This window comes from Felis catus, chromosome F2 (genome assembly GCF_018350175.1).
Source record: "Felis catus isolate Fca126 chromosome F2, F.catus_Fca126_mat1.0, whole genome shotgun sequence".
NCBI classification, from domain to species: domain Eukaryota; kingdom Metazoa; phylum Chordata; class Mammalia; order Carnivora; family Felidae; genus Felis; species Felis catus.
This window is the reverse complement of record NC_058385.1, coordinates 56,874,725-56,899,124: the sequence shown is the minus strand read 5'-3', so window position 1 is coordinate 56,899,124 and position 24,400 is coordinate 56,874,725. Positions and strand designations below refer to the sequence as shown.

At 32.8% G+C, this 24,400-nt stretch overlaps 1 protein-coding gene across 7 annotated transcripts in view; it reads left to right on the top strand.

The window, feature by feature from the left end:
- CSMD3 (CUB and Sushi multiple domains 3) overlaps positions 1-16,571 on the top strand; it is a 1,245,869-nt gene extending 1,229,298 nt beyond the window's left edge. For all 7 annotated transcript variants that reach the window (XM_045049906.1, XM_019823045.3, XM_019823042.3 and 4 more), the window contains 4 exons: positions 4,779-4,891; positions 7,977-8,064; positions 10,157-10,292; positions 14,555-16,571. In XM_045049906.1, the coding sequence (XP_044905841.1) occupies positions 4,779-4,891; positions 7,977-8,064; positions 10,157-10,292; positions 14,555-14,714 (497 nt within the window). In that variant the 3' untranslated portion in view covers positions 14,715-16,571. The remainder of the gene's footprint in view (positions 1-4,778; positions 4,892-7,976; positions 8,065-10,156; positions 10,293-14,554) is intronic.
- The last annotated feature ends 7,829 nt before the right edge of the window (positions 16,572-24,400 follow it).

The following is a 24,400-nucleotide window of genomic DNA, read 5'->3' as shown; positions in this document are numbered from 1 at the left end:
AAATTTTGTATTTCTTCCTGTATGAGTTTTAATGTGTGAGTATCTAGGAATTTTTCCATTTCTTCTAGATTGTCCAGTTTGTTCATAGTATTCTCTTATAATTTTTCATAGTATTCTCTTATAATTGTTTATATTTCTATGGTGTTGGTTAGGATTGCTCCTCTTTCACTTATTATTTTATCTATTTGGGTCCTCTCTCTTTCTTTTTTGAAAAGTCTGGCTAAGGTCACGATCTCGCGGTCCGTGAGTTCGAGCCCCGCGTCAGGCTCTGGGCTGATGGCTCGTAGCCTGGAGCCTGTTTCTGATTCTGTGTCTCCCTCTCTCTCTCTGCCCCTCCCCCGTTCATGCTCTGTCTCTCTCTGTCCCAAAAATAAATAAACGTTGAAAAGTCTGGCTAAGATCTTATCAATTTTGTTTATTCTTTTAAAAAACCAGCTCTTAGTTTCACTAATCTGTTCTACTGTTTTTGTTTTGGATTCTATATCATTTATTTCTGCTCTAATGTTTATCATTTCCCTTCTTCTGCTGGCTTTGGGCTTTATTTGCTGCTGCTTTTCTAGCTCCTTTAGGTGTGAGGTTAGGTTGTGTATTTGGGACATTTACTGCTTCTTGAGATAGGCCTGAAATGCAATGTATTTTCTTCTTAGGATTGCCTTTCCTGCATCCCAAAGAGTTCGAACTGTCATGTTTTCATTTTCATTTGCTTCCATGTATATTTTTATTTTTTTCTTTAATTTCCTGCTTAATCCATTCATTCTTAAGTGGGATGTTCTTTAACCTCCATGTATTTGGAGGATTTCCAGATTTTTTCTTGTGGTTGATTTCAAGTTTCATAGTGTTGTGATCTGAAAATATGCATGGTATAATCTCAATCTTTTTGTACCTGCTGAAGGCTGTTTTGTGACTGGGTATGTGATCAATTTTGGAGAATGTACCATGTGCACTTGAGAAGAATGTGTATTCTGCTACTTTAGGATGAAATGTTCTGAATATATATGTTAAGTCCTTCTGGTCCAATGTGTCCTTCAGAGCTATTGTTTCCTTATTGATTTTCTGCCTAGATGATGTGTCCATTATTATAAGTGGAGTCTTATTAATTTAGGACTTAGATTTAATTTACTTATTAGTTTCAAATTAATTGCAAGTCTCTTACAATTATGGTGTTCTTATCAAAAAGTTTGTTCCTGATTAATTGATTTATGTATTTGGGTGTTTCACTTTGGGGGCATAAATATTTACAATTGTTACTCTTCTTGATGGATAGACCCCTTAAATATGATATAATGCCCTTCTTCATCCATTGTTACAGTCTTTATTTTAAAATCTAGTTTATGTGATTTAAGTATGGTTACTCTGGCTTTCTTTTGATGTCTATTAGAATAATAGATGGCTTTCCGTCCTCTCACTTTCAATTTGCAGGTGTCCTTAGGTCTAAATGAGTCTCTTGTAGGCAGCATATAGATGGATCTAGGTTCTTTGTTTTTTTGTTTTTTTGTTTTTATCCATTCTGATATCCTATGTCTTTTGATTGGGGCATTTAGTCCATTTACATTGAGTGATAATTGAAAGATATGAATTTAGTGCTATTGTGTTATCTGTGGATTTCATGTTTGTAGTGATGTCCTCTGGTCTTTTGTGGTCTTTGCTGCTTTCCACTCACAGAGTTCCCCCTTAGGATCTCCTACAGGAATAATTTAGTGGTCATGAACTCATTTAGTTTTTGTTTGTCTGGGAAGTCTTTATCTCCCCTTCTGTTCTGAATGACATCCTTTCTGGATAAAGGATTCTTGGCTGCATATTTTTCCTATTCAGCACACTGAATATTTCCTGCTACTCCCTTCTGGCCTGCCAAGTTTCAGTGGACAGGTCTGTTACTATCCTTACATGTCTACCCTTGTAGGTTAAGGACATTTTGTCCCTAGCTGCTTTCAGAATTCTCTCTTTATCTTTGTGTTTTGCCAGTTTCACTATGATATGTAATGCTGTTGACCTCTTTTTGTAGATTTTAAAGGGAGTTCTCTCTGCCTCTTAGACTTAGATGCCTGTTTCCTTCCCCAGATGAAGGAAGTTTTTGGCTATACTTTGTACAAATAAACCTTTTGACCCTTTCTCTTGCTCTTCTTCTTCTACAACTCTTATAATACAGATATTGTTTCATTTCGTGGAATCAGTTAGTTCTCTAATTCTCCCCTCATGATCTAGTAATTCCATTTCCCTCTTTTTTTTCAGCTTTATTATTTTCCATAACCTTATCTTCAATTTCACCTATTCTTTCTTCTGCATCTTCCATCCTCTCTGTCACTGTGTCTAGTTTATTTACTAGACTATTATTAGCCTATTACTAGACTGTTATTATTAGTCTAGATGTTATTTACTATAACATCTCAGTTATAGTATTTTTTAATTTATCATGACTAGTTCTTAGGTCTTTGACCTCTGCAGCAAGAGTTTCTCTCATGTCTTCTATGCTTTTTTTCAAGCTCAGCTATTACCTTTGACTGTCATTCTAAATTCTTGTTCAGATATATTATTTATTTCTGTTTTGAGCAATTTTCTGGCTGTGATTTCTCCTTGAACTTTCTTTTGGGGAGAATTCCTCCATTTTGTCATTTTGTGTGTTTTAAAAGCTTGTTTTGTGTCTTGCACTTGAGTCATTCAAGGATATTTTGATGTGGCTGGAATGAGACATCATGAAATAGAAAAGAACTTTTAATTTGAATAACTAATTTTTTCTGTATTCTCATAACACCAAACAGGCAAGATCAGTGACCTGTAAGCTATTTTATGGACACAAAATCATTTCTTCAAATGACAGTATTTAGGTGGACACCATAGTTTAAGACAGAAAAGGTATAGCTACACTACTTTAAACAAGCTTAAGGGATCCCCTATCCAACTGTTCAGCTTTTTCAAGTTTCTGTGTCCTCTATCCAGTATAAATTTCCCTCATTATCTTTGATTGTTCTGGTTTTACTGACATTCAGATATTTTCTCAAATGTCATCTCATCAACAGTACTCCTTATGACCCCATCTAAAGTAACTTTCTCATTATAAATACAGTCAGACACACTCTTAGACAGTCTTACCTGTTTCACTTTCTTCTTTTCACTGTTTGAAATTAGTATAGTATTAGTATAGAGTAATATGGTGTTACAGGATGTGATATGACATTTTGTTCATCTATACTCCAACAATGTAAGTTCTAAAAGGGAAGCTCCCTTACCTTCCAGGTCATCACTGCTTCTCAGAAGCTAGAACAGCAGCTGGAACAAAATAGGCCTCAATGAATATTATCAAAGTAATGAATTTGAATTATTGCTCTCATTTAAAAAATATTTTTAAATATTCATACTGCAAATGTGTAATATATTTGTTTAAACTTCTTGGCTGTATATATATCCTAAGAAATTATTAATAATAATTTGTGGTATCAATGAAATAGAAAATAAAATCATAATTATTGATTTTGCAAATTTTAGGATAACTATCAAGCATAGTTTTGTATTATTGAGTGATTCCCATTAAACTCAGAGTTAAAGTATTAGTAGTTAATATGTATTATATTTTAAAAACTATACACAGCTACAGTGATATAAACTGTAAGAAGTTTTATATTGGCAAAAGAAATTCATTTAAATTGTGACTACTGATTTAACTTTGAGACATAAACATTTTTTTTATTTTAGAGATTTCTGAAAAATAAATGTATACTTAATCTAATCTAGAAAAATTTCAAAATAAATTCCTGCAAATATATAAAAACAAATAGATTAATTTGCCATCACAGTGTCCATGGAAATCAATTATGATATTTTCCCACCAATATTATTTTTGATCACTTTTTTGTCTTCCCTTATTAAATGAAACCACTTAGGTCAAGATCTATGTGTCATCTTTGTATTCCCAGTCCATTCTTATGATACCTTATTACATAGGTGAAAGATTAAATAAATGAGTCATATTTCCACCATTAATCACAAAATTTTTACTTAGAAATTTTTTCTCCTGTTTTTCCCCTAAGCATATTTATATTTCATATTATTCCTACTTGTAGAATACCCACTGTTTATGAAAAAAAATTATGTATATATTTTTACTTTTTTATGCTATTTCCTATATTTACCTTCTTAAACTAAAAATTGTACTTGATTTTTAAGACCCATTCAAATACCTTTTCTCAATAAGCATTTCCTGATCACTCCATTGTGAAATGATCCCTCTCTGTTCTGGCCTTTTATTTATCATATGTTTTCATGTATTTAGTTGATTATATATGTGACTTACATTTCCTACTTCATTGGAATTGCTTTTAAGCATCCTATCTTTAGATAGGGATGTATATATTCTTCTTTGTGGCTCCAACAGCACTTAGAATACTCTTTCACAGGGTTGGCACCCAATTTATTATTAAGAAACCTATGAGGGATTTTAACGTTTGTTGTACATCCTTGAAGATTTTAAATCTTATTGGGGAATGAAGTCATCTTATTTGTAATATCATGGAATGATGTTATTAAGAACAGTAATACTTAATTTTAATAACATAAGTAATTTCAACCCCACAATTAAAATTCAAGTTGAGAATTTCAGATGAGAGATTAACATATACTGTAGGATTTGTAGAAAGCCTTACAAATGAAGCTGGCCTTGACTTGGCCTTGTTTGATTCCTTTTCTTTTCACATATATTACCTTATATATTTAAGGAGTTAAAGATAATATAATGAAGCATAACTACTTACAAAATTAGTAGACTAAAATGTCCTTACATTTTACAGGGGTGTATAAAAGCCAGGAAGCTCGCCTAATGTTACACATCTACCTTATTAAAGTACCAACACATGCTTCTGTGAAGAAAATGAAGGAGGACAATTGGGCCATGGATGGCTTTGTAAGTATAGTGTTTTAAATATCTTCTGCTGATTTTAGTAACCAATTTGTGCTTTGGTTTGTCATTAAAATTCCAAAAAAAAAGGTGGTTTTCTAAATTGGGCTAATTATGAATACACATGCACATATAAAATGGGAAAATTACTATTATGGGTAAATTTTTTGTTTGGAAAAAAGATTCAATGTAAATACTTAGTAATCTAGAATGTTATACCTAGGGTTATTGGATTCTGATTAATATGCTTATATTTGTAATGTTTATGTGTATGAGAGTCATAGTTTTTCATTGCTTTCATCAAATGTATTTTGTCTATGACCAGTACTATGCAAAGTAAACCTGGATAAAATATAATTCATTCTTTGTCTGGAATTACTATTTAAGACACATACAACGTATTTACAAAATGCATAAAAAAATTAAGTATGCCATTACATTTAAGTTTTTTTCTCTAAATTTAACAGATTTAGAATATTTTATAAAGTTGTTTATGAAAAGAAAGTTATGTGAATTACTTCATTTGGGGAGATGGTTGCCATAGCTTCACCATGGAGTCACCCTGTCCTATTCAGCCCCTTACATGAATGGAGTTTCTAAATTGGCAGTTGGAAGTAACTAGTCTTCCATTCACAAATTGACCTGGAGTCTTTGCTAAAAAACAATGAGGAGAGCTCTGACTATATCCCCTCAAGCAACAGGTCTTCTTTTACAAGGAAGATCTAGAAGGAAAGATAGTAGGTTGTAGGCTTCTGTAAGTTTAGTGCCTGAGGGGGTAAAAACATTTATCCTATTTCCCTATCTGCTGTTATTCATGGAATTGGAAATTAATTCATGTCTTCAATGCACTCAAATAGTTTAGTTGTATTATTTTATCTAGGAAGCAAACAAAATGAATTCATTTGTTTAAATATTAGAGTTTAAGCTATTCTATTTAGAAGCATTTCATTTTTAAAAATGACCAAAATGAGTGTGATGTCTGATAATAAAGAATAAACCACTTGTTTCTGAAATGTCAAACTTCTATGGATGGATTGGTATGATATTTTGCTTTTCAGGGTGAGGATTCAAGGTTTTTAACTTTTACAATACTATACAGGACTTGGGTAACTTGGTAACTTGGGGAACAATACTATACAGGACTTTTACAATACTCTACAGGACTTGGGTAATTAAAACAAACTTCAGAATAAAGTCACATTACTAGTTATCAGGAATACTGAAATATGTCTATTTTTAATTTATTTATGAAATCAAATCACATTACATAAGTAAAGCATTTTTTAAAAATAGAATTTTTGGGGCGCCTGGGTGGTGCAGTCGGTTAAGCGTCCGACTTCAGCCAGGTCACGATCTCGCGGTCCGTGAGTTCAAGCCCCGCGTCAGGCTCTGGGCTGATGGCTCGGAGCCTGGAGCCTGTTTCCGATTCTGTGTCTCCCTCTCTCTCTGCCCCTCCCCCGTTCATGCTCTGTCTCTCTCTGTCCCAACAATAAATAAACGTTGAAAAAAAAATAAATAAATAAAAATAAAAATAGAATTTTACACACATGCAAGGTACACGTAATAGCATTTGTAGCAATGGACACAGCCACAAAATCTTGGGGTCAAACAAGTATTTCATTCTTTCTCATGTATGTGGGGTTAGTTGTGGGTGTTCCACTTGAGGCTGTGGTAGCAAGTTCAGGTATGCTCCAGATGTCTCATTCTGGGGCCCAGGCTGGAGCACATTCTCTTGTCAGACATCAGAAGCTCTGAGGGGGAAAGTAGAAACATGCCCCCTTGCTTTAAATAGCTCTAATGAAATATAACTCATCTTCGTTACAATTCACCCATTTAAAATATGCAATTCAGTGGTTTTAAGTATATTGACATGTGTGTAACCGTCACCACAGTTGATTTTAGAATATTTCCATCACCTCAAACAGAAACTCCACACCCTTTAGCTATCACCCTACCCATTCGTCCCTCACCTCCACCCTAGCCCTAAGAAGACACAAATCTATTTTCTGAAATCTATAGATTTCTCTGTTTTGGATGTTCATATTTATGGAATCATATAATATGTAGTCTTTTGTGTCTGGCTTCTTTCACTTATTTTCATGGGAAACATGCCTTTTCAGGCTCAGACTTAGCACTGACCTACTGTCAGTTCCACCCATGAATCATTGGCCAAAGTAAATCACAGGACCAAACCCAATGAGTTGAAAGGGGCATTCTTCCCATGAAGGTTGGTGGGAGGGGAAGACGGAGTGCATACATGCTAAACAGTAATCATATCTACAAAGTAGAGTTTTATTATATTTTAATTTTTAATAATTTTTTAACATTTTATTTCTTTTTGAAAGACAGAGACAGCATATGTGGGGGAGGAGTAGAGAGAGAGAAAGAAAGAGAGAGAGAGAGAGAGAGAGAGAGAGAGAGAAAGAGAGAGAGAGAGAAGACACAGAATGCAAAGCAGCTCCAGGCTCTGAGCTGTCAGCACAGAACTGATGTGGGGTTTGAACCCACGAACTGTGAGATCATGACCTGAGCCAAAGTCAGTCGCTTAACTGACTGAGCCACCGCGCACCCCAATTTTTAATTGATCATTTGCTTTATTCTGTTTAATCATATCATTGTCCTCCCTCTTTTTCTTAGAGGGGGGAAGGGCAGAAGGAGAGGGAGAAAGAGAATCTTAAGCAGGCTCCATGCCTAGGTTGGAGCCTGACTTGGGACTCAGTCTCATGACTGTAGGTCATGACCTGAGCTGAAATCAAGACTCAGATGCTTAACTGCCTGAGCCACCCAGACTCCCCTAATTGCCTTTTTTTTTGACGGTAGGCTTCTTAGCCTAAGAGAAATCTATCTATCTATATAATTATATTAATGACCAACCCCCTATATTCTAATATACTAATTACTTAAAAACAAAAATTTTCTTTTGCTTTTAATGGCAAATTTGCACAGTATGCCGTGTTTTATATCAGAGGGAAATAAAGAGGAAGGAACTCTGTATAATATTCATTTAAGTGTAAAACTGGATATTTATTAAGGCTGGAAAATATAGCCGGCTCCAATCCTCAGATTTAATCAACCTTATAAATATTTTTAGGTTTCTGCTGAGCCTGATGGAGCAACTTATGTATTTCAAGGATTTATTCAGGGCAAAGATTATGGGCAATTTGGACTACAAAGACTAGGTAATGTATTCATTTTCATTTTCATGTAGTTCCTTTATTACTCTAGACATCATAAGAAAATACAGTGTATTCTGTACATTAGGCACACTTACTACATTTTGAATTTGGCTTTGTCAGGTAAGTTATACATTGAAAATTTTGAAAGGCTTTTAAATAATCACACAAAATATTGATTCTCTATGTACCGATGCTGTACAGGGTTTGGTTTTTGTCAGATGTCTAATAAATATGACACACTGCCTTGCCTTTAGCAAGGAAAAGGGAGAAAAGTGATACAGATAGAAAAGAAAATATTAAACTGTAAATTATTTTATTTTATCTCATGAGAACTGCAGTACTTCTCTTCAGTTTGAATATTGTTGTAACTTTATTTCTCTTTTGAAAATGTAATAGCACTTTGAAAAATTCATACGGTCTGAAAAAGAAAATAACTTTGAGGAATAGACCCCTTTTTGGGACTTTGTGCTATTCAGCTATGTAAATTTTCTGTAGTGGGAGGCATAGGGTTTTTTCATTCTTCTTTTAAACTCTTTTAAAATATACATAGACATTTAATGGTCTTGCTTGAATATAATTATTGCCATAGCTTTCGGTATATAATTTTCCTAAAGTATATTGTCTTCCATTATTATATAGTGGTATTGACATATAAAGAATAAACTCAGGCTCTAAAAACTACTACTTAGTATTTATCTTAAAAATTCCATTACTTTGAATGCTTATGTAAATATTCTGAGTCCCTGGAAAAATAAGGTAGGTAAGAAGGTATTAACTTGGACTAAGGTGTGACTTAATTGAATATAACTGTTTATCAAAAAAATAAATTAGCTTTCTCTAAGTAAATAAAAATGATAAGATGTTCATTTCAGATAATGTCTTGGCCTAAAAGTATGTTAGTTTTGAAAACCAAATAAAACATTCATTAATACAGTACAGTTACACAGTTGTGCAATTTAATGCAAGATGTTTACACATACTAGTCTCAAAAGCATCACAAAAACTACATGTCTAAGACAGAACCTATAAAAAAAAAAAAGCAGCTATTTCTTTCTGGGGAACCTAAAAACAAAAAATAACATGTCTGTTATTTTTTCTTCCCTTGTCCTATGCCAACACGTTGACAAACCTGATTTTCTCATTTCCTAATTGTGCTAATGTCTTCACTGTTTCCCCATCCCCAAGTAGAACACTTCTCAGCCTGTGCTCTCTTACCACTTATCCTCACAAACAAGTTCTGTTGATTTTTAACTACAAAATGTTCCCCCATTTCTGTCTTTTCATGCTCTTCCTAGTATGTTAGTATAGAGATCAATTTCCACTTCTATTTGGGTTCTTGCTCTAACCATTGATGTACACGTGCTTCCAGTCTGGCTTCCCTCAAGTTCATTCATTCCACCCTACCCACTGTCCTAAATTGTGTGTCTTATCATAGGGCCTTTTATTTCTAAATACCTCCACTTGTCCTTCACTGCAAATAGATACAAGTTTGAATTCTTTAGAATGATATTTATGGCTTTTTGGGGTCTGGCCATAGCTTTTTCAGGTTAGCAGCCTATTCCTACCACACAGATAATACTTACCTCCACATCTTTTCCACACAGCTACACCTAGTGTTTGTCATGTCTTCTAAATATGTCACTCACCCTCCTATTTCTAAGCTTAAGATGGTCCTGCTTCCTCCTCCATTATTGTTCTACTGACTCTTCAAAGCCAAGCTCATTGTATTCTCCAAAATACATTCTTATATACCACCAGATGGAATTACCCCTTCTCTTCCTAAAGCACATTGATCATTAATTCATGCCTGATGTATATGCTTTTTTGTGTCATTGTATTCTTTCTACAACTGTATAAACTCTTCAGTTCAGAGACTGCTTATTTTTTATTCTGTATCCTTTCCTGGAAAAATATCTTATACATAGTAGACACTGCACAAACTTGCATGGAAATGAGTTGAAGAAGTTTCCTGAATTATTTTTGTTTACTATATACATTTCCAAGTAGGTATCTTGATTAGGAAAGAAAATAATTGATTCATACAAATAAAAAATCATGTGATAAAAGCAAGTTGATTTTTTTTTTAATTTTATAGGACTGAATATGTCAGAAGGCTCAAATTCTTCAAATCAACCTCATGGTACAAACAGTAGTTCTGTGGCCATTGCTATTCTTGTGCCTTTTTTTGCACTTATATTTGCAGGATTTGGATTTTATCTTTATAAACAGAGGTAAGTTTGTTGATTTTACCTATAAAACCTTTCCCAAATCTTCCATTTCATGTTCTTTTTACTACTCTAGTTCAAATTGTAACTTCCATTTTTTTTTCATTGTGTGCCAAATAGTGCAACAGGTTTAAAAACCTGGTTCCCCCTGCCTGCCCCCCACCATGCCAACATCACAAAACAAAAATTGCTCAGTGAATTTGCACATTCACCTTAACCCTTATTACTCTTGCCTGTCAATTTCCTGGCACGTACTTAATTGTATTAGTTAGTTTTACATTATCCATGATAAGAATTTAGAGATACAAAAGCCAGGTTAATGTTGACGTTGAAGAGGTGATACCTGCTGCCACATTTATTTAGAGAAGTGGAGAGAAGTTTGTGACCAAACCTCGTAGCGCACATCACAATACTGACCAGTTTTACCCAGGCAGACAGTTGGTAAAGTCTTCTAACCATCTCCTTTCCTTCTGCTGCTTTTAGAAGATTATGCAATTAGTATGTTATATTTCTGACGTATCTAGTGTATGATTATCCATATTATTAGTTGGTACTTGTTTTACTAAGTCCATTACAACAATCCAAGTCAGGGGCTTTATGTAATTGTCTGCTATTTGGGACTATCCTTCATCAAGAAAATATATAGAGAGACAACCAGATAATTCAATGAATATTACCTAAATGCATTTTTCTCAAAACTGATATTTGTATTACACGTTTCAGTCTAGATTACCTAAGATATATATATATATATATATATATATATATATATATATATATATATATAAAATACTACATAAATTTGTAATAATTGAATATTAGCAGCTGCTTAGCCTTGTCAATATCAGATTTTATTTACAACAACAAAAAAATCATCACTATATTTATTTATAAAGAAATCTGTTCCAATCCTTTTTTTGTTTTTAAACTATCTTTGTAAAAAACGCATAACCTAAAACCATTTAAACCATTCTAGGCATATAGTTCAGTGGCATTTAGTATACTCACTGTGTCCCAGAGCCATCATTGCCAGTTCCAGAATATTTTCATCACTCCAAAAGGAAATTCTGTGCCCATTGATCAGTCATTCCGTATTCCTACCACCCCTGCCCTAGGCAACTGCTAATCTGCTTTCTGTCTGTATTTGTTTGCCTATTCTGGGTATTTCATATCAATGGAATCAGGTAACATGTGACATTTTCTATTTAGTTTCTTAAACTTAACATAATGTTTTCAAGTTTCTTCCATGTTATAGCATTTATCAGTGCTCCATTCCTTTATATGGCTGAATAATATTCTGTGGTATGTTTGAATGTGTTCTATTTAAATATGTCCATTCATCAGGTGATGGGCATTTGGTTTGTTCCTACATTTTGGCTATTGTGAATAGTGCTTATATATACACTTGTGTACAACTTTTTGTTTGAACACATGCTTCAATTCTTTTGAGTATATACCCCAAAATAGAATTGCTGGTTTATATGGTAATTCTACATTTAACTTACTGGGGAAGCACCAAATTTTTGCAGAGCAGCTGCACCATATTATATTCTCACCAGCAATGTATAAGGGTTTTACTTTCTCCGCATCCATGCCAACACTTGTTATTTTCTGTTTTCTTTTCTTTTTCTTTCTTATTTTAATTATAGTTACCCTAGTATATGTGTAAAGTGGTAGCTCATTGTGGTTTGGATTTGCATTTCCCTAATTACTAATGACATTGAACATCTTTTCACTGCTTTTTGGCCATTTTTCTTTAAAGAAATGCCTGTTCAAGTATCTGCCCATTTTTTAATTGTGTTGTTTGTCTTGTTGTTGATTGTAAGTGTTCTTCATACATTTTGGAGAGTTGACTCTTAACATACATATGGTTTGATATATTTCTTCCTTTCTGTGAGTTGTATTTTCATTCCCTTGATAGTGTCTTGTCCTTTGATGTACCAAAATTTCTCATTTTGATAAAGTCCAACTTATCTATTTTCTTTTGTTATTTGTGTTTGTGGTGTCATAGCTAAGAAACCATTGCCATATTCAATGTCATGAATCATGGTCAGATTTACCTGTATGTATTCTCCGAAGAGTTTAATAGATTTAGCTCTTATATTTAAAAGTTTGGTTTGTTTCAAGTAAATTTTTCACGGCATAAACTATCCTGAAACTTGACATTATTTTCCATAAACTGTTGTTTAACATTAGTAAAATGACATTTCTTTTTATCTTCATGTTTCTTGTCTAATTAGAAGGAAATGATGTTGTTCCTGGTTTTTATTGTGAATCTAGTTTGAAAAAAGGGAGACAAATACTTTCCATTAGAATTATGCACCTGTCAAGAGCAAATTTTAAGCAATATGTCTATATAGGTAATGTCATTGAAAAAAACTTAAGATAGCTTTAATCAAATTTATTGCTGTATAAATCATCTAACAATTGTTAGTATGGAGAAAAATTCGGAAAATGCATTAGGGATAGTAATAGAATAGAATAGAATAGAATAGAACATAATAGCAAATAAAGTAAGATGAAATAGTTGAAATTTGTGATGTTTGGATGTAAACAAAGGAGTTGAGAAACAAATTCTTTTAAGATGTATCCATTTTAGGAATTAGGTCCCAGAAACAGGTAGGGGCAAGTCTGCCTTTGTACCATAGCAAATGTCCTCAAATTATGCAGTGGGGTGTGGGAAACTAGAAATAAGAATTTCTCAAAAGAGAGGGAAATAGAGAAACAAAGCAGGAATTCAAGATCAGCAGGTTATGCCAACCATCCTAGGACCCATGTGTTTTGTTAAGTAAAACCAAATGTTCAGTTATTAATAACTCTGGAAACTATTTTCATGACTTCATTATCTATAGTCATTTCTTCTTTGAGATTTTGAATTTATTGTTCTGGTGTATATCATTTTTTTAATTTATATTTTATTTAAACTTCAGTTAGGTAATGTACCATTCAATATTTGTTTCAGGAGGAGAACTCAGTGGTTCATCACGTACATACAATACCCAGTCCTTATCCCAAGTGCTCCCCTTCACACCCATCACCCATCTAGCCCATCTCAAACCCACCTCCTTCCACCAACCCATAGTTTGTTCTGTATCATTAAGAGTCTCTTGCGGTTTGTTTTCTCTTCTCTCCCCTCTTCCCATATGTTCATCTGTTTTGTCCTAGATTCTGCATATGAGTGAAATCATGTGGCGTTTGTCTTTCTCTGATTGACTTATTGTGCTTAGCATAATATATTCTAGCTCCATCCATGTTATTGCAAATGGCAAGATTTCATTCTTTTTGAGAGCTGAGTTATATTCCATGTATATACACCACATCTTTATCCATTCATTAATCAATGGACACTTGGACTCTCCCCATAGTTTGACTGTTATTGATAATGCTGCTATACACATTGGGGTGCATGTATAGCCTTCAAATCTGTATTTTTGAATCCTTCTTTGAGATTTTGAATTTATTGTTCTAATGTATATAATTTTTAAGAAAATTGAGTATTTATGTTTCTGAGATACTCCAAGTATCTTCCCAAATTAGGCCTCAGTGTTAGTTGTCTGCTCTTTCTGAAATCCTTTTTTAATTAGTGCAGAACTGCCTCCTCTTTGTTCTTCACGTCTCAGATTACATTTTATCTCTGCAGAGGTACTTTTCCTCATTACTCCTCCAAAAGTGGGGCCCAGTTCCTTCCTGTCATATCAACTCTTTTCCTTTTCATCAGAACAATTCTCATTACCTATTTTTTGTTTTATTTATTATTTTTTAATAAATATTTATTTATTAATTATTTTCTATCACTACAGTGATATGCCTAGGATCCATATGCATATGCCCGGGATCATGCTCGGTACATAATGAATGCTCAGTAAATATCTGATGAATGAATGAATGAATGAATGAATGAATAGTAATAAGATTTAAATTTTATTTTCATCATAATTTATTTATACTATACATGCTAATTCATAACGATTATTGTTGCATCAGAAAATTTAAATTTATAAGATTAGTCACAATATATTATTGATACTTGTATTACTCAGATTGGTACTGTATATTAATATGTATTATATTAAATAATAAAAGTCACTCAGGATTTAAAAGTGACAGGTAAATTGTTCAAATTTGATCTGTGGAGTTTATAATTTCTCAATTAATGCTTTGAAGTTACATTACGCAGTAACAATGATAACTCAAGTATGTCATGTTTGAGCCCTACTCTGCTATTTCTAGAAAGTTAACACATAGCTAATCCATGTTCTCATCAACAGGACTGCACCCAAAACACAGTATACAGGATGTTCAGTTCATGAAAATAACAATGGCCAAGCAGCTTTTGAAAACCCCATGTATGACACCAATGCAAAGTCAGCGGAAGGGAAGGCAGTACGATTCGATCCCAACTTGAACACTGTCTGCACAATGGTATAACACGGCAACTCTTTGCCTTCTTCAGAAGCGTGGAAATCGACACACAACACAGTGCACATTTAGTTCACTGCTAAACAAATTAAAGCACACTTTTCAGGACTTGCTGGGTCACCTTTTCCTGAGGAATGATAGAGAAGAGTGTTTTTTCATAAACTGGACCCTAATTCTTCTTCATGTTTACCATGGAGAGTTTTACAGAAATTTGGCTGCACTCTGGGAGTGCTTACTCACAGTTTATTTGCTTTTTTTAAAAAGGAGATTATTCTAAAACATAAACTTCTTTGCATATATTGGAGGAGCATCCACTATCAGTATTTCTGTGCTTTATAAAGTATATTAGAGGGACTGGGTTTAAAAAAAAGATATAGGGTAGAAAATAAGAGCTATACTTACAAGAGTCAATAGACCACTGACTTCTCTTTAACAGTCATGAGCCACATCATGCCCATGAGTCTATTTCACACCACTCTGTCAGCTACTCATTTTTGTTAATCGAGTCATTGTCTTCCTTATCTCCATGGTTATTTCAGATTGAGTCATGCCCTCAAATGTTTATGAGCTAATTTATGCCACAGAAGAGATAAGATTGCCTTCTCTGATTTGATTCCTTCTGGTACTTGTCCCTCAGTATCATATTGTCTTCTATTTTTAGATTGGTCGTCATAGTTTCTGTAAATGGCAAGATCATTGTGCTGTTCTCCCAATTTCCCTCATTATGCTATAACCAAGATTATTCACTAAGCCATGGGGCGGTGTTTAAAACCTTGCTTCGATCTGTTTTGTCACCCAGAAACCACTCGAGCTGGCAAAAATTATCTATAGTAATGATGATTTTGCAGTTATTTGAGACACCAAACTTACCATCCTTTACCACACTCTCCAAAGTTTTCGAAAGACCAAACAGAACCTATTAATCTGTTGCATTTAGTTGATGATATATGCCATTTTCCTTCCAAATGAGCCTTCGAATTTTTTTAACATTGTTTTGAACTTTTATCAACAATGAGTTAAAAATGTAAGATTTTAAGCTTTGAACTTTTATCTAACAGTGAGTTAGACATACATTTTGGTCCAGCCCATAAATATAACGACTACAAAAAATTTACACTTCAAATGACCAATATAAAGTTATTTCCTAAAGGCATAGGTTTTCCAAATTTTCACACATTTTAAACTTTCTATACTCTTATTTGTAAGAAGCATGTTTCAGATATGACAGGTTTCTTTCACTGTCAAATTAAGATACACATTTGCAAGTTATTGGTGGCTCATTTACAACTGTATCACGGTAATGCCAGCATATTGGTTTAATAGGTCATTGTCTTCCTTTTATAGCATGTTTTACTTCATTGAATAAATTATGTACCCAGTGTGAACTCTTTGTTGATGTCCCTCTTAAATGCGGATAACTCTGTAAACAGTCTCGACTTTTTGTATCATGAGACAGAGTGCCTAAGAGAAATCATTGCACCCAGAAGCGCTGCTTGGATCTATCTCTACAACATTTAGTGAATTTCTTGTAAACCACTTTGAGATACATTGTTTTGGAAATTCATACAATTTTCTCAACATTGTACTCTACTGACAGGATGCTGTTTTAAATTTTATGCCATCAGTTATTTATTCTTGTTTATTCAAATGACTGCAATAACAATGATTCATTCATTAATGTTAAGGTTAATACATTTAAGATCTTGTTTAAACAATGTTTCTTCTGCAACTGGCTACTCCTCTTATATTAATGCATACACTTTTGTAAAGAAGTATATTTTTATGAAAAAAAAACTTTGTAAAAGTATGATGTAAATTTTCAGTGCAATGTAAACAAAATAAAAATGGATAATTGCTTTTGTAAAATGTGTATTCTTTTCAAAATTGTTAGTATACTGGATAGCAAAAGGAATAAACAGCCTACATTTATTTGGTGTTTTCAAGTTCCAAACTGCATATTATATATACTTACTTAGCAACATAATAATGAGACATGGGTGTTTTTCTTTATATTTTGCCGTTCCCCAAGTGTGACACTCTTTTAGAAGTAAACAGATTCCCACTAAACATTACAGTATCCTAACAATCTTGTCTTAGAATTTTCCTTAGATGTAAATATTTTAACACTACTGTCTAAATTCGGGTATATCTGATGATTTCCAATATTTCTGTACTATATTTTGTAGAGATACTTATTTTTAGCATACTTCCAAGGTATGGACTTAATCTTTTGAATAGCTACATTAAACTAATAGTCAAAAAATCTATTTGCCAGGGTGTAACATGTAAAATTTTGTATTCAAGAAATTTATCAAGTTTACAAAGTTTATCAAATTTATAAAGTTCAAAATACAAGTTACTTACGTTCAATTTTAGAAGAGAACTTTTTCCCAAAACATATTGTCTTTATATTTCACAGCCTCAAACTCTAACTGTTAAAAGTCTTTCTCTGTGTATTACACTTTCATTTGAGAAATGAATGCTTCTTGATATAATTATAGTTTCTTTCTAAACTTTAACTGTATTACTTCCACCATACACTCATTTCATGTCTTCTAAACTTTCCCTTGTTGCTGTTTGTCCTTATTTTTATTCCTCTCTGTGCTTTTGTCCTTCCTTTTTCTTTTTCTACTTTTCGATTTGCTTTTTATTTTCTGCTATTTTCTTAATATCCTTTTCTGTTTTACATGTCTTCTCCTTTTTAGCCTTTGATTATTTCTCATCTTAATGCCCAGTTTCTCCTTAATCTTCTCAAAAGTTAGCAGCAATTTTAGTGGAAGCAATGTTATTTTTATTTTTTACCAGCTTTATTGGAGTATAATCAAGCTATTTAAATTTCATGGCATGATGATAAATATATTTTTATGAGAGCATTTAAACTCTACTCTCTTATTAAATTTCAAGTAAAGAAATTATTTTAAAGAGGCTTCTTGTACTTCCTTATGTTTAAGAACATTAAACCAACAGGTTCTACCCAGGATCTCTTGATACTGGAGCCTAAGGAGAATGATTGTGGAAATAGACCAAAGGGTCAGATTTCTTTTTAACTTATCCTTTGCACGTACAAGTGAGAGAAAGAAAAAATGAAACAGATATAACATTGGCTTAATGAGTGAACAAAAATAACTAGATGATGCTCTCTTAAGGAGATTAAGAGAATACATTGTCAAAGTATTAATCTGTGTATTGATATCTATAAATTTAAAATAGGCACAGATTAAGTAAGGTAAAAAAATCTCTTCTGTAGCTTATAGAAATTCATGAGTCTAAGAAATATTTTAGAACAAGTAGTTTGAAATTTGCCTGAAAAAATATTGATTTGCTGCTTTTTTTTTAGGATAACTTTGGAGGAAAGGGAATATTGATCCAAGAAGATATACATGTTGTAAAATTCTGAGAAATATCTTTCTGTCATCACTACATGAGCTTGGTATTCCAAAATAATGTAAGAGCAGATTTAAAAGTTACTAGGGAGTAGAAATGGCCACTGGATATTAGATTTCATTCTTCAGTGTACAAGCAATGAAACCAGTGATCACCTGCCAAATACTTTCCCAACTTTTAATAAGTTCCCATGTGTAATAATTTTTATTAGCCTTGAAAAAGAAGTATATTCTATATATTCAAATTCATAGCTATAAATTGTATTGCAAATCACAAAACAAGAAATCTGTGTTTAAACTTTCATAAGATCCAAACATTGCTTGTAACTATTAGGATATCTATGAAAATAGGATGAACCCGATGCTTTCATGGGACCAATAAGATAAATAGTTATAGAGGAAAATGTAGAACCATCTACATAGTATGACTTAAAAGGAACCTAAAGGCCTTCATTCTCAGCAAGTGTCTTTACACCCTTGAGTTAAGATTGGTATTTCCTGAAGGGACTTGATAGAATGAAATGCTAGAATATCTGTATGTTAGATATTCTAGAAATGTTAGAATATCTGGAGAATGTCATATAATAGCATTATAATCCCAATAGCCAATGAACATAACCAACATGAAGCAAGTCTGTAAAGCTAGCATTCCTAATCCTATTTTTAAACCAAGACTTTTCCCATACTGTGATACTCTTTTTAGAATGATGCTTTTAAATACATAAAGTGAAATACAAAGGAAATTATAAATAAATAGTAAAAAAGTTACAAAAATATTTTGTGTTATATATGTAACAATGTGCATATGTATAAATATATACTAATATACATATGTATACATATATACATACTTCTTTACTATACATTAAATATGTAGCTAATATTGTCTATAATTTTGTAGAGTATTATAAATAATAGTTTGAGATATTTGTGACATTTCACATGACATGAAAATATCTGTGATTTTTATTAGTGACAAAATCAGAGATTATTTTTGCCCAACTCTTTAACAGAAAGAAAATACTATATTTTAATGAAAATATCAGTGAAGATAAAGGTAGAACTTTTTCCCATGCAAGTTTCCAAACTCTTTGAATTCTACTGGCATATCAAGTTAATAACCCTTCCTTAGAGGTTGGAATTCACAGCAAGTACTTTGAGGGGGCAGGGAAGAAGCAAACATTGATTGCTCTTTTGAGCTGTTGGCAATGAAAATGGAATGTTTAATTTGAACTTTGGTTACCAAATAGCAGCATAAAGTCAATGGACTCAAAGAAGGAATCCCCAGTGAGAAGGTGTAAGTATAGATAGTATAATGTCATTAATCAATTAATTTATTAAAAGCAAATATTTTCTAACATTAAATATATGTATATTACTTTACTGGGAGGTATAAAAGATATTGGATGAGTAAAAATATAAGAAACACATGGATCTTATCCTGAAGTAACTTAAAATCTTGTCAAGCTATTAAACAATTGTTAAAATAATATGCCACACAATAATCCTGTGCAGTAACTATTCACAATTTCAATGAGGAATGCATATTTTCTCTTCTATTTCATCTGTGTGTCTTTCCAAAGAATCTTTATGAGTTGAATGAAACTTTATCTATCAAATGTCATTTTCAATTTAATGGGGGAAAACACCTAGAGTTTCAATAGAAATCAATTAAACAAGACAAGACAAAGGTCAAATTTTTATTTAAAGCTATGCTATTTATTAAGGGAAATCTGTCTTCCTTTTCACCTAGTAGTTCTATTCAATAGGTTATTTTTTTAAAAAGCCAGAGAGTGGGTATTTGACATGGATTTTCAAATTATGTATTATTTATATATGGTGGAAAATATATCACTAGATACCAGTGTGCAAGTATCATGAATGTTCACTGACCTGGGGATCTTTTGAAAGGACCATACGTTTGTAACTGTTAAAATCATATTTCAAGGTTAATGACACGAAGATTTCAATGTTTAAACAAAAACTACTCGTTTCTCTCTCTCTTCTACTCCCTTCTTTCTGCCTCTCTCCATTTTTCTTTTTTTCTTCCAAATACATGCATATACAGACATAAATGTCTTGAAACAAATTAAAATAAATAGTAGTTATGATCATCAGGATTGTAATGATTACATACATATTTTTTTGTTTTGGGTTTTTCCAGAGTGCATACATTTAATTTTATTATAAAAATATAATAGTTTTAAATGAAAAAGGTAGCTTAAAATTTAAAAGTAGTTTTTACTTTTTTTTCTGATAATTTTGCTTAGAAGAATATCCACACCTAGAAGTGATAGCAGAAGAGCCTGAGCTTAGGACACTCATGTCCACTGTGTCAATATGAATAAAAAACCAAAGAATTAAAAGGGATAATGTCTACACAAAACAAGTTGTTTAAATTAGTTAAAGAAAAGTGAGAATAAAATTAGTAAACCTATTAATAATTATTTTTGTCAAGTATCTATATTTTTTACTTTCCTTTTATGGTTTGCATTGCATCAAAATTGCCTGGAATAAAATATTGCATGAACAGGTAGTTTTTTCCTTGAAAATTAAACTTCCTGTAAAAATGTAAAGTATGAAAAAGATCCTGAGCCATTTTTTTATTTTGTATGTTTTAAAAAATAAATATTTCTCCAAAAACTGTAGTAGTAGATGCTTAACTTTATAGAATAGTTTTTAAATGTCAAAAATCTTAAAAAGTACTTGACCAGGAGTTGGCTTTCTTATGATCAGTCCTGTGAGTCTATGGAGTTATGAATCTCTTTTTCTTTAAAGCAGTAACATTATCCAACCGAAGCTTTTTATTTTACATTGCATTTTCCTGTTACTAAGATGTATTTAAAGTACTTTTCCTTGAATAGTGTCACATAACTAAGTGCAAAGCATCATTAATTGACACTTTAAAATATTCCTTAGCACTAAACAGGAGCAGAAACCATATTATTTGCCCAGGAATTTAATAAGTGGTTTCTTTATACAAAGGACATTTTAGCTGTTTGTATGCCCCTTCACCCCTACTCACCACATGATGTAGCTAATGGCAAATCCTATCAGCAACTCATTTGGGAAAGCAAAGCTCAAATTTTTACGTATAAATGATTTGATGAACTTTTTTAGTAATAATAGACTTCAGCAATACCTTGTTGTTTAAAATTGCAATTTCACTTTCAGCTCTCTGGATATGACTGATATCAGATGACAAAGATACATATTTAGAGAATGAAAGTAAAAGTAATTTCGGTATAAAGTATGGAAAAGTTAATGTTAATGGAGTCACTTCAAGAATCAACAAATACATTTATTCATAAAATAAGTTTAATATGTAAACTATTTTTGAATGGCAAAACTAATAGTTCTTGTATAATACTTGTTTTGGAAATGCAAATCTATGGGGTTTGTACAGTGATAATTAACTCACAATCTACCTTTAAGTAACATTATACTTCTTCATGCATCATGTTAAAACCTTACAACAGTATACTTTCATTTCTTCCCCCCCCCAGGCATTTTACCATTGTTTTCATACAGTTTACTTTTATTTTTACTTATATTATAAAACCCACAAAGCATTGTTATTAAAAGTCAACTAAATTTTAAATAATAAGAAAAAGGTATGTTTATTTACTTACATAAACCATTTCTGGTGCTCTTTATTAGTTGTATAGATCCAGAGTGACTTCTGTCATTTCCTTCCGTCTGAAAGACTATTTTTTTGTTTCTTTCTTGTTTAAATGTTAGCATTTTGGGTGCCTGGGTGGCTCAGTTAAGCGGCCGACTTCGGCTCAGGTCGTGATCTCACAGCCCGTGAGTTCCAGCCCCGCGTCAGGCTCTGTGCTGATAGCTCAGAGCCTGGAGCCTGTTTTGGATTCTGTGTCTCCCTCTCTCTGACCCTCCCCCGTTCATGCTGTCTCTCTCTGTCTCAAAAATAAATAAACGTTAAAAAAATAAATAAATAAATGTTAGCATTTTGACAAGCTTAGAGGAAGATCTTCTGACAATTATGTTTTGATCGTTTGAAAATTCACTGGATGGGCTCAGTAGTAGAATAGAGATGACAGAGGAAAGAGACGATGAACTTGAAATAGAATAATATATATCATTCAAACTAGACCATAGAAATAAAAATGATTGAAAAAAAAATGAACAGAGTCCCAGAGACCTGTGAGAAAATATCAAAAGGTCCAATATACATGTTATTGGAGTAGTAGGAGAGAAGAAGTTTGGGGCTGAGCAATTCTTTGAAGAAATAAATGTCAGAAGTCTTATTAAATCTGATGAAAAACAAACTTATGGATTAAAGAAGCTCAGTGAGCACCAAGGAGATGCATTCAAAGAAATCCACTTCTAGACACATCGCAACTAAATTACTGAAAAAGCAGGTGGACATAGATTGAGTAAAGGAGGGCAAAGTGATGAAAGAACTATATCCCTATAGTGATGGAAAGCTCTGTTCTCCTCCCTTATGTCTTTTCAGAGGCCAATTTGTTAGAACACAGAAGTTAACCAGAGATTTTCTTTAGGCTGTGGTACTCAAGCCAAGTCTTATGCTCTGAGCAACTTTAGAAATCTGCAGACATGTTTGGTTTTTGTTAAAATAAGCTCTTCACCTCTAGAGTGCATCCAGACATCTTGGTCTTTCAGAAAGAGCTGTAGTCTAGAGAGATCCAACATGAAGCAGGTATAGGGAAAGATGAATTCAGCTGTGATGATTTCCCATCAAATCTGAAGACAGGAAAATAAAACAAGACAAAAACAAATTTCACAATTTCCCAAGAGCGCCTTCCAGCTTGAAAGTTTGACTTTCTTCAACAAAGATACAACCAAGCTATTGTAAGCTCCTAAACTGTTTCAAATTCCTTCTCATCTATAAAGAAGAGTTTAGGTATTGCAGTTAAAAGCATGTTGAGGAACTGAAATGCGGATATGAGAGTCTATAAACTGTGACTGACAGCAAGATGGAAGTTCAGCTCTATATTTCTCTGGTCCAAAGTCATACCCCTTTTTCCCATTAAAAAAAAATCCATATGTATAATTTATAAACAACATCTCACTTGTCAAAAACAACACACTCTTAAAAAGCCAAGAGAAAAAATAGTTGATTTATACATGGAAGAGTTAATCAAGTTATAACATTCAGAAAAAAATAAAAATGGGAACAATTTTCAAGGGTTTTACTACGAACAAGACTGGTGAAATCTCTTGAGGGTATCAGGGGCATTATATCAAAAGGAAACTTATCACAACAATCTCTTTAGGAAAAGGAGGGTACAATTATTAATAAAACCATACTCAGAGTTTTTTGTAGTGGGAGGAGTTCGACAGGATTATTAGTGTTTCAGCTGCCTAATGTTGCAGCTAGTTTCTGTTTTCCTTGAGTGGCAAAGAACTAAAGAGCGATAGAGGTAGACACCTTTGACTTGATGAGAATGTGTATTCCATGAACTTCAATCATTCATAGAAGGGAATGCTTATCACACTCAAAAGAGAAGTTTGTTGTTTATTTTTCTTAAGTTTAAGAAAGCATCTGAAAATAAAAGAGAAAAGGAAAACAAAGGAATGCAAAATAATTAGGGAATTGTTCAAGTCAAGTGAAATACAATGATATTAAGGACATTGAAAAGGTGTTTTTTGTTTATTTTTTAAAAGTATGTATGTCGTACTTAAACATCTTTTTTCTTTAACCCTCTACTGTATTTGGCTTTCTATTTTATTGATCTCATATAACCCTCGTCAGCTCTCTCCTTAACTCCTCCAGAGTAGGCACTACTCATTATTGTTAGAAAAATTGAAGAAATAATGTTGCCTGGGGGCACCTGGGTGGCTTAGTTGTCAAGCGTCTGACTTCAGCTCAGGTCACAATCTCGTGGTTCCTGAGTTTGAGCCCCACCTCAGGCTCTGTGCTGACAGCTCAGAGCCTGGAGCCTGCTGCAGATTCTGTGTTTCCTTCTCTCTCTGCCCCTCCCCTGATCATGCTCTAACTCTCTCTGTGTCTCAAAAATAAAAAAATAAATAAATAAAAGAAAGAATATTGCTTGAATTATTTGCAAGTATACACTACATAATTTCAATTGGATTCTCTTTGCTGCTCATCACTTTGTTTATTGTTTACTGCTTTCATTTTTTCAGACACATTTTATCCAAATAAGCTAGCAGTCATATCCTTAACTATTTCAAGAAATTCCCATGGAATGCTTTTAACTTCTTTCCTTTGTATCTTTAAAAGTCTTCTTATCTTTTAGCCTTTCTATTATCAATTTGCGGTCCTGTAAATTTATGTGTTTCCACTTTATTTTCTTTTATCTCACAACT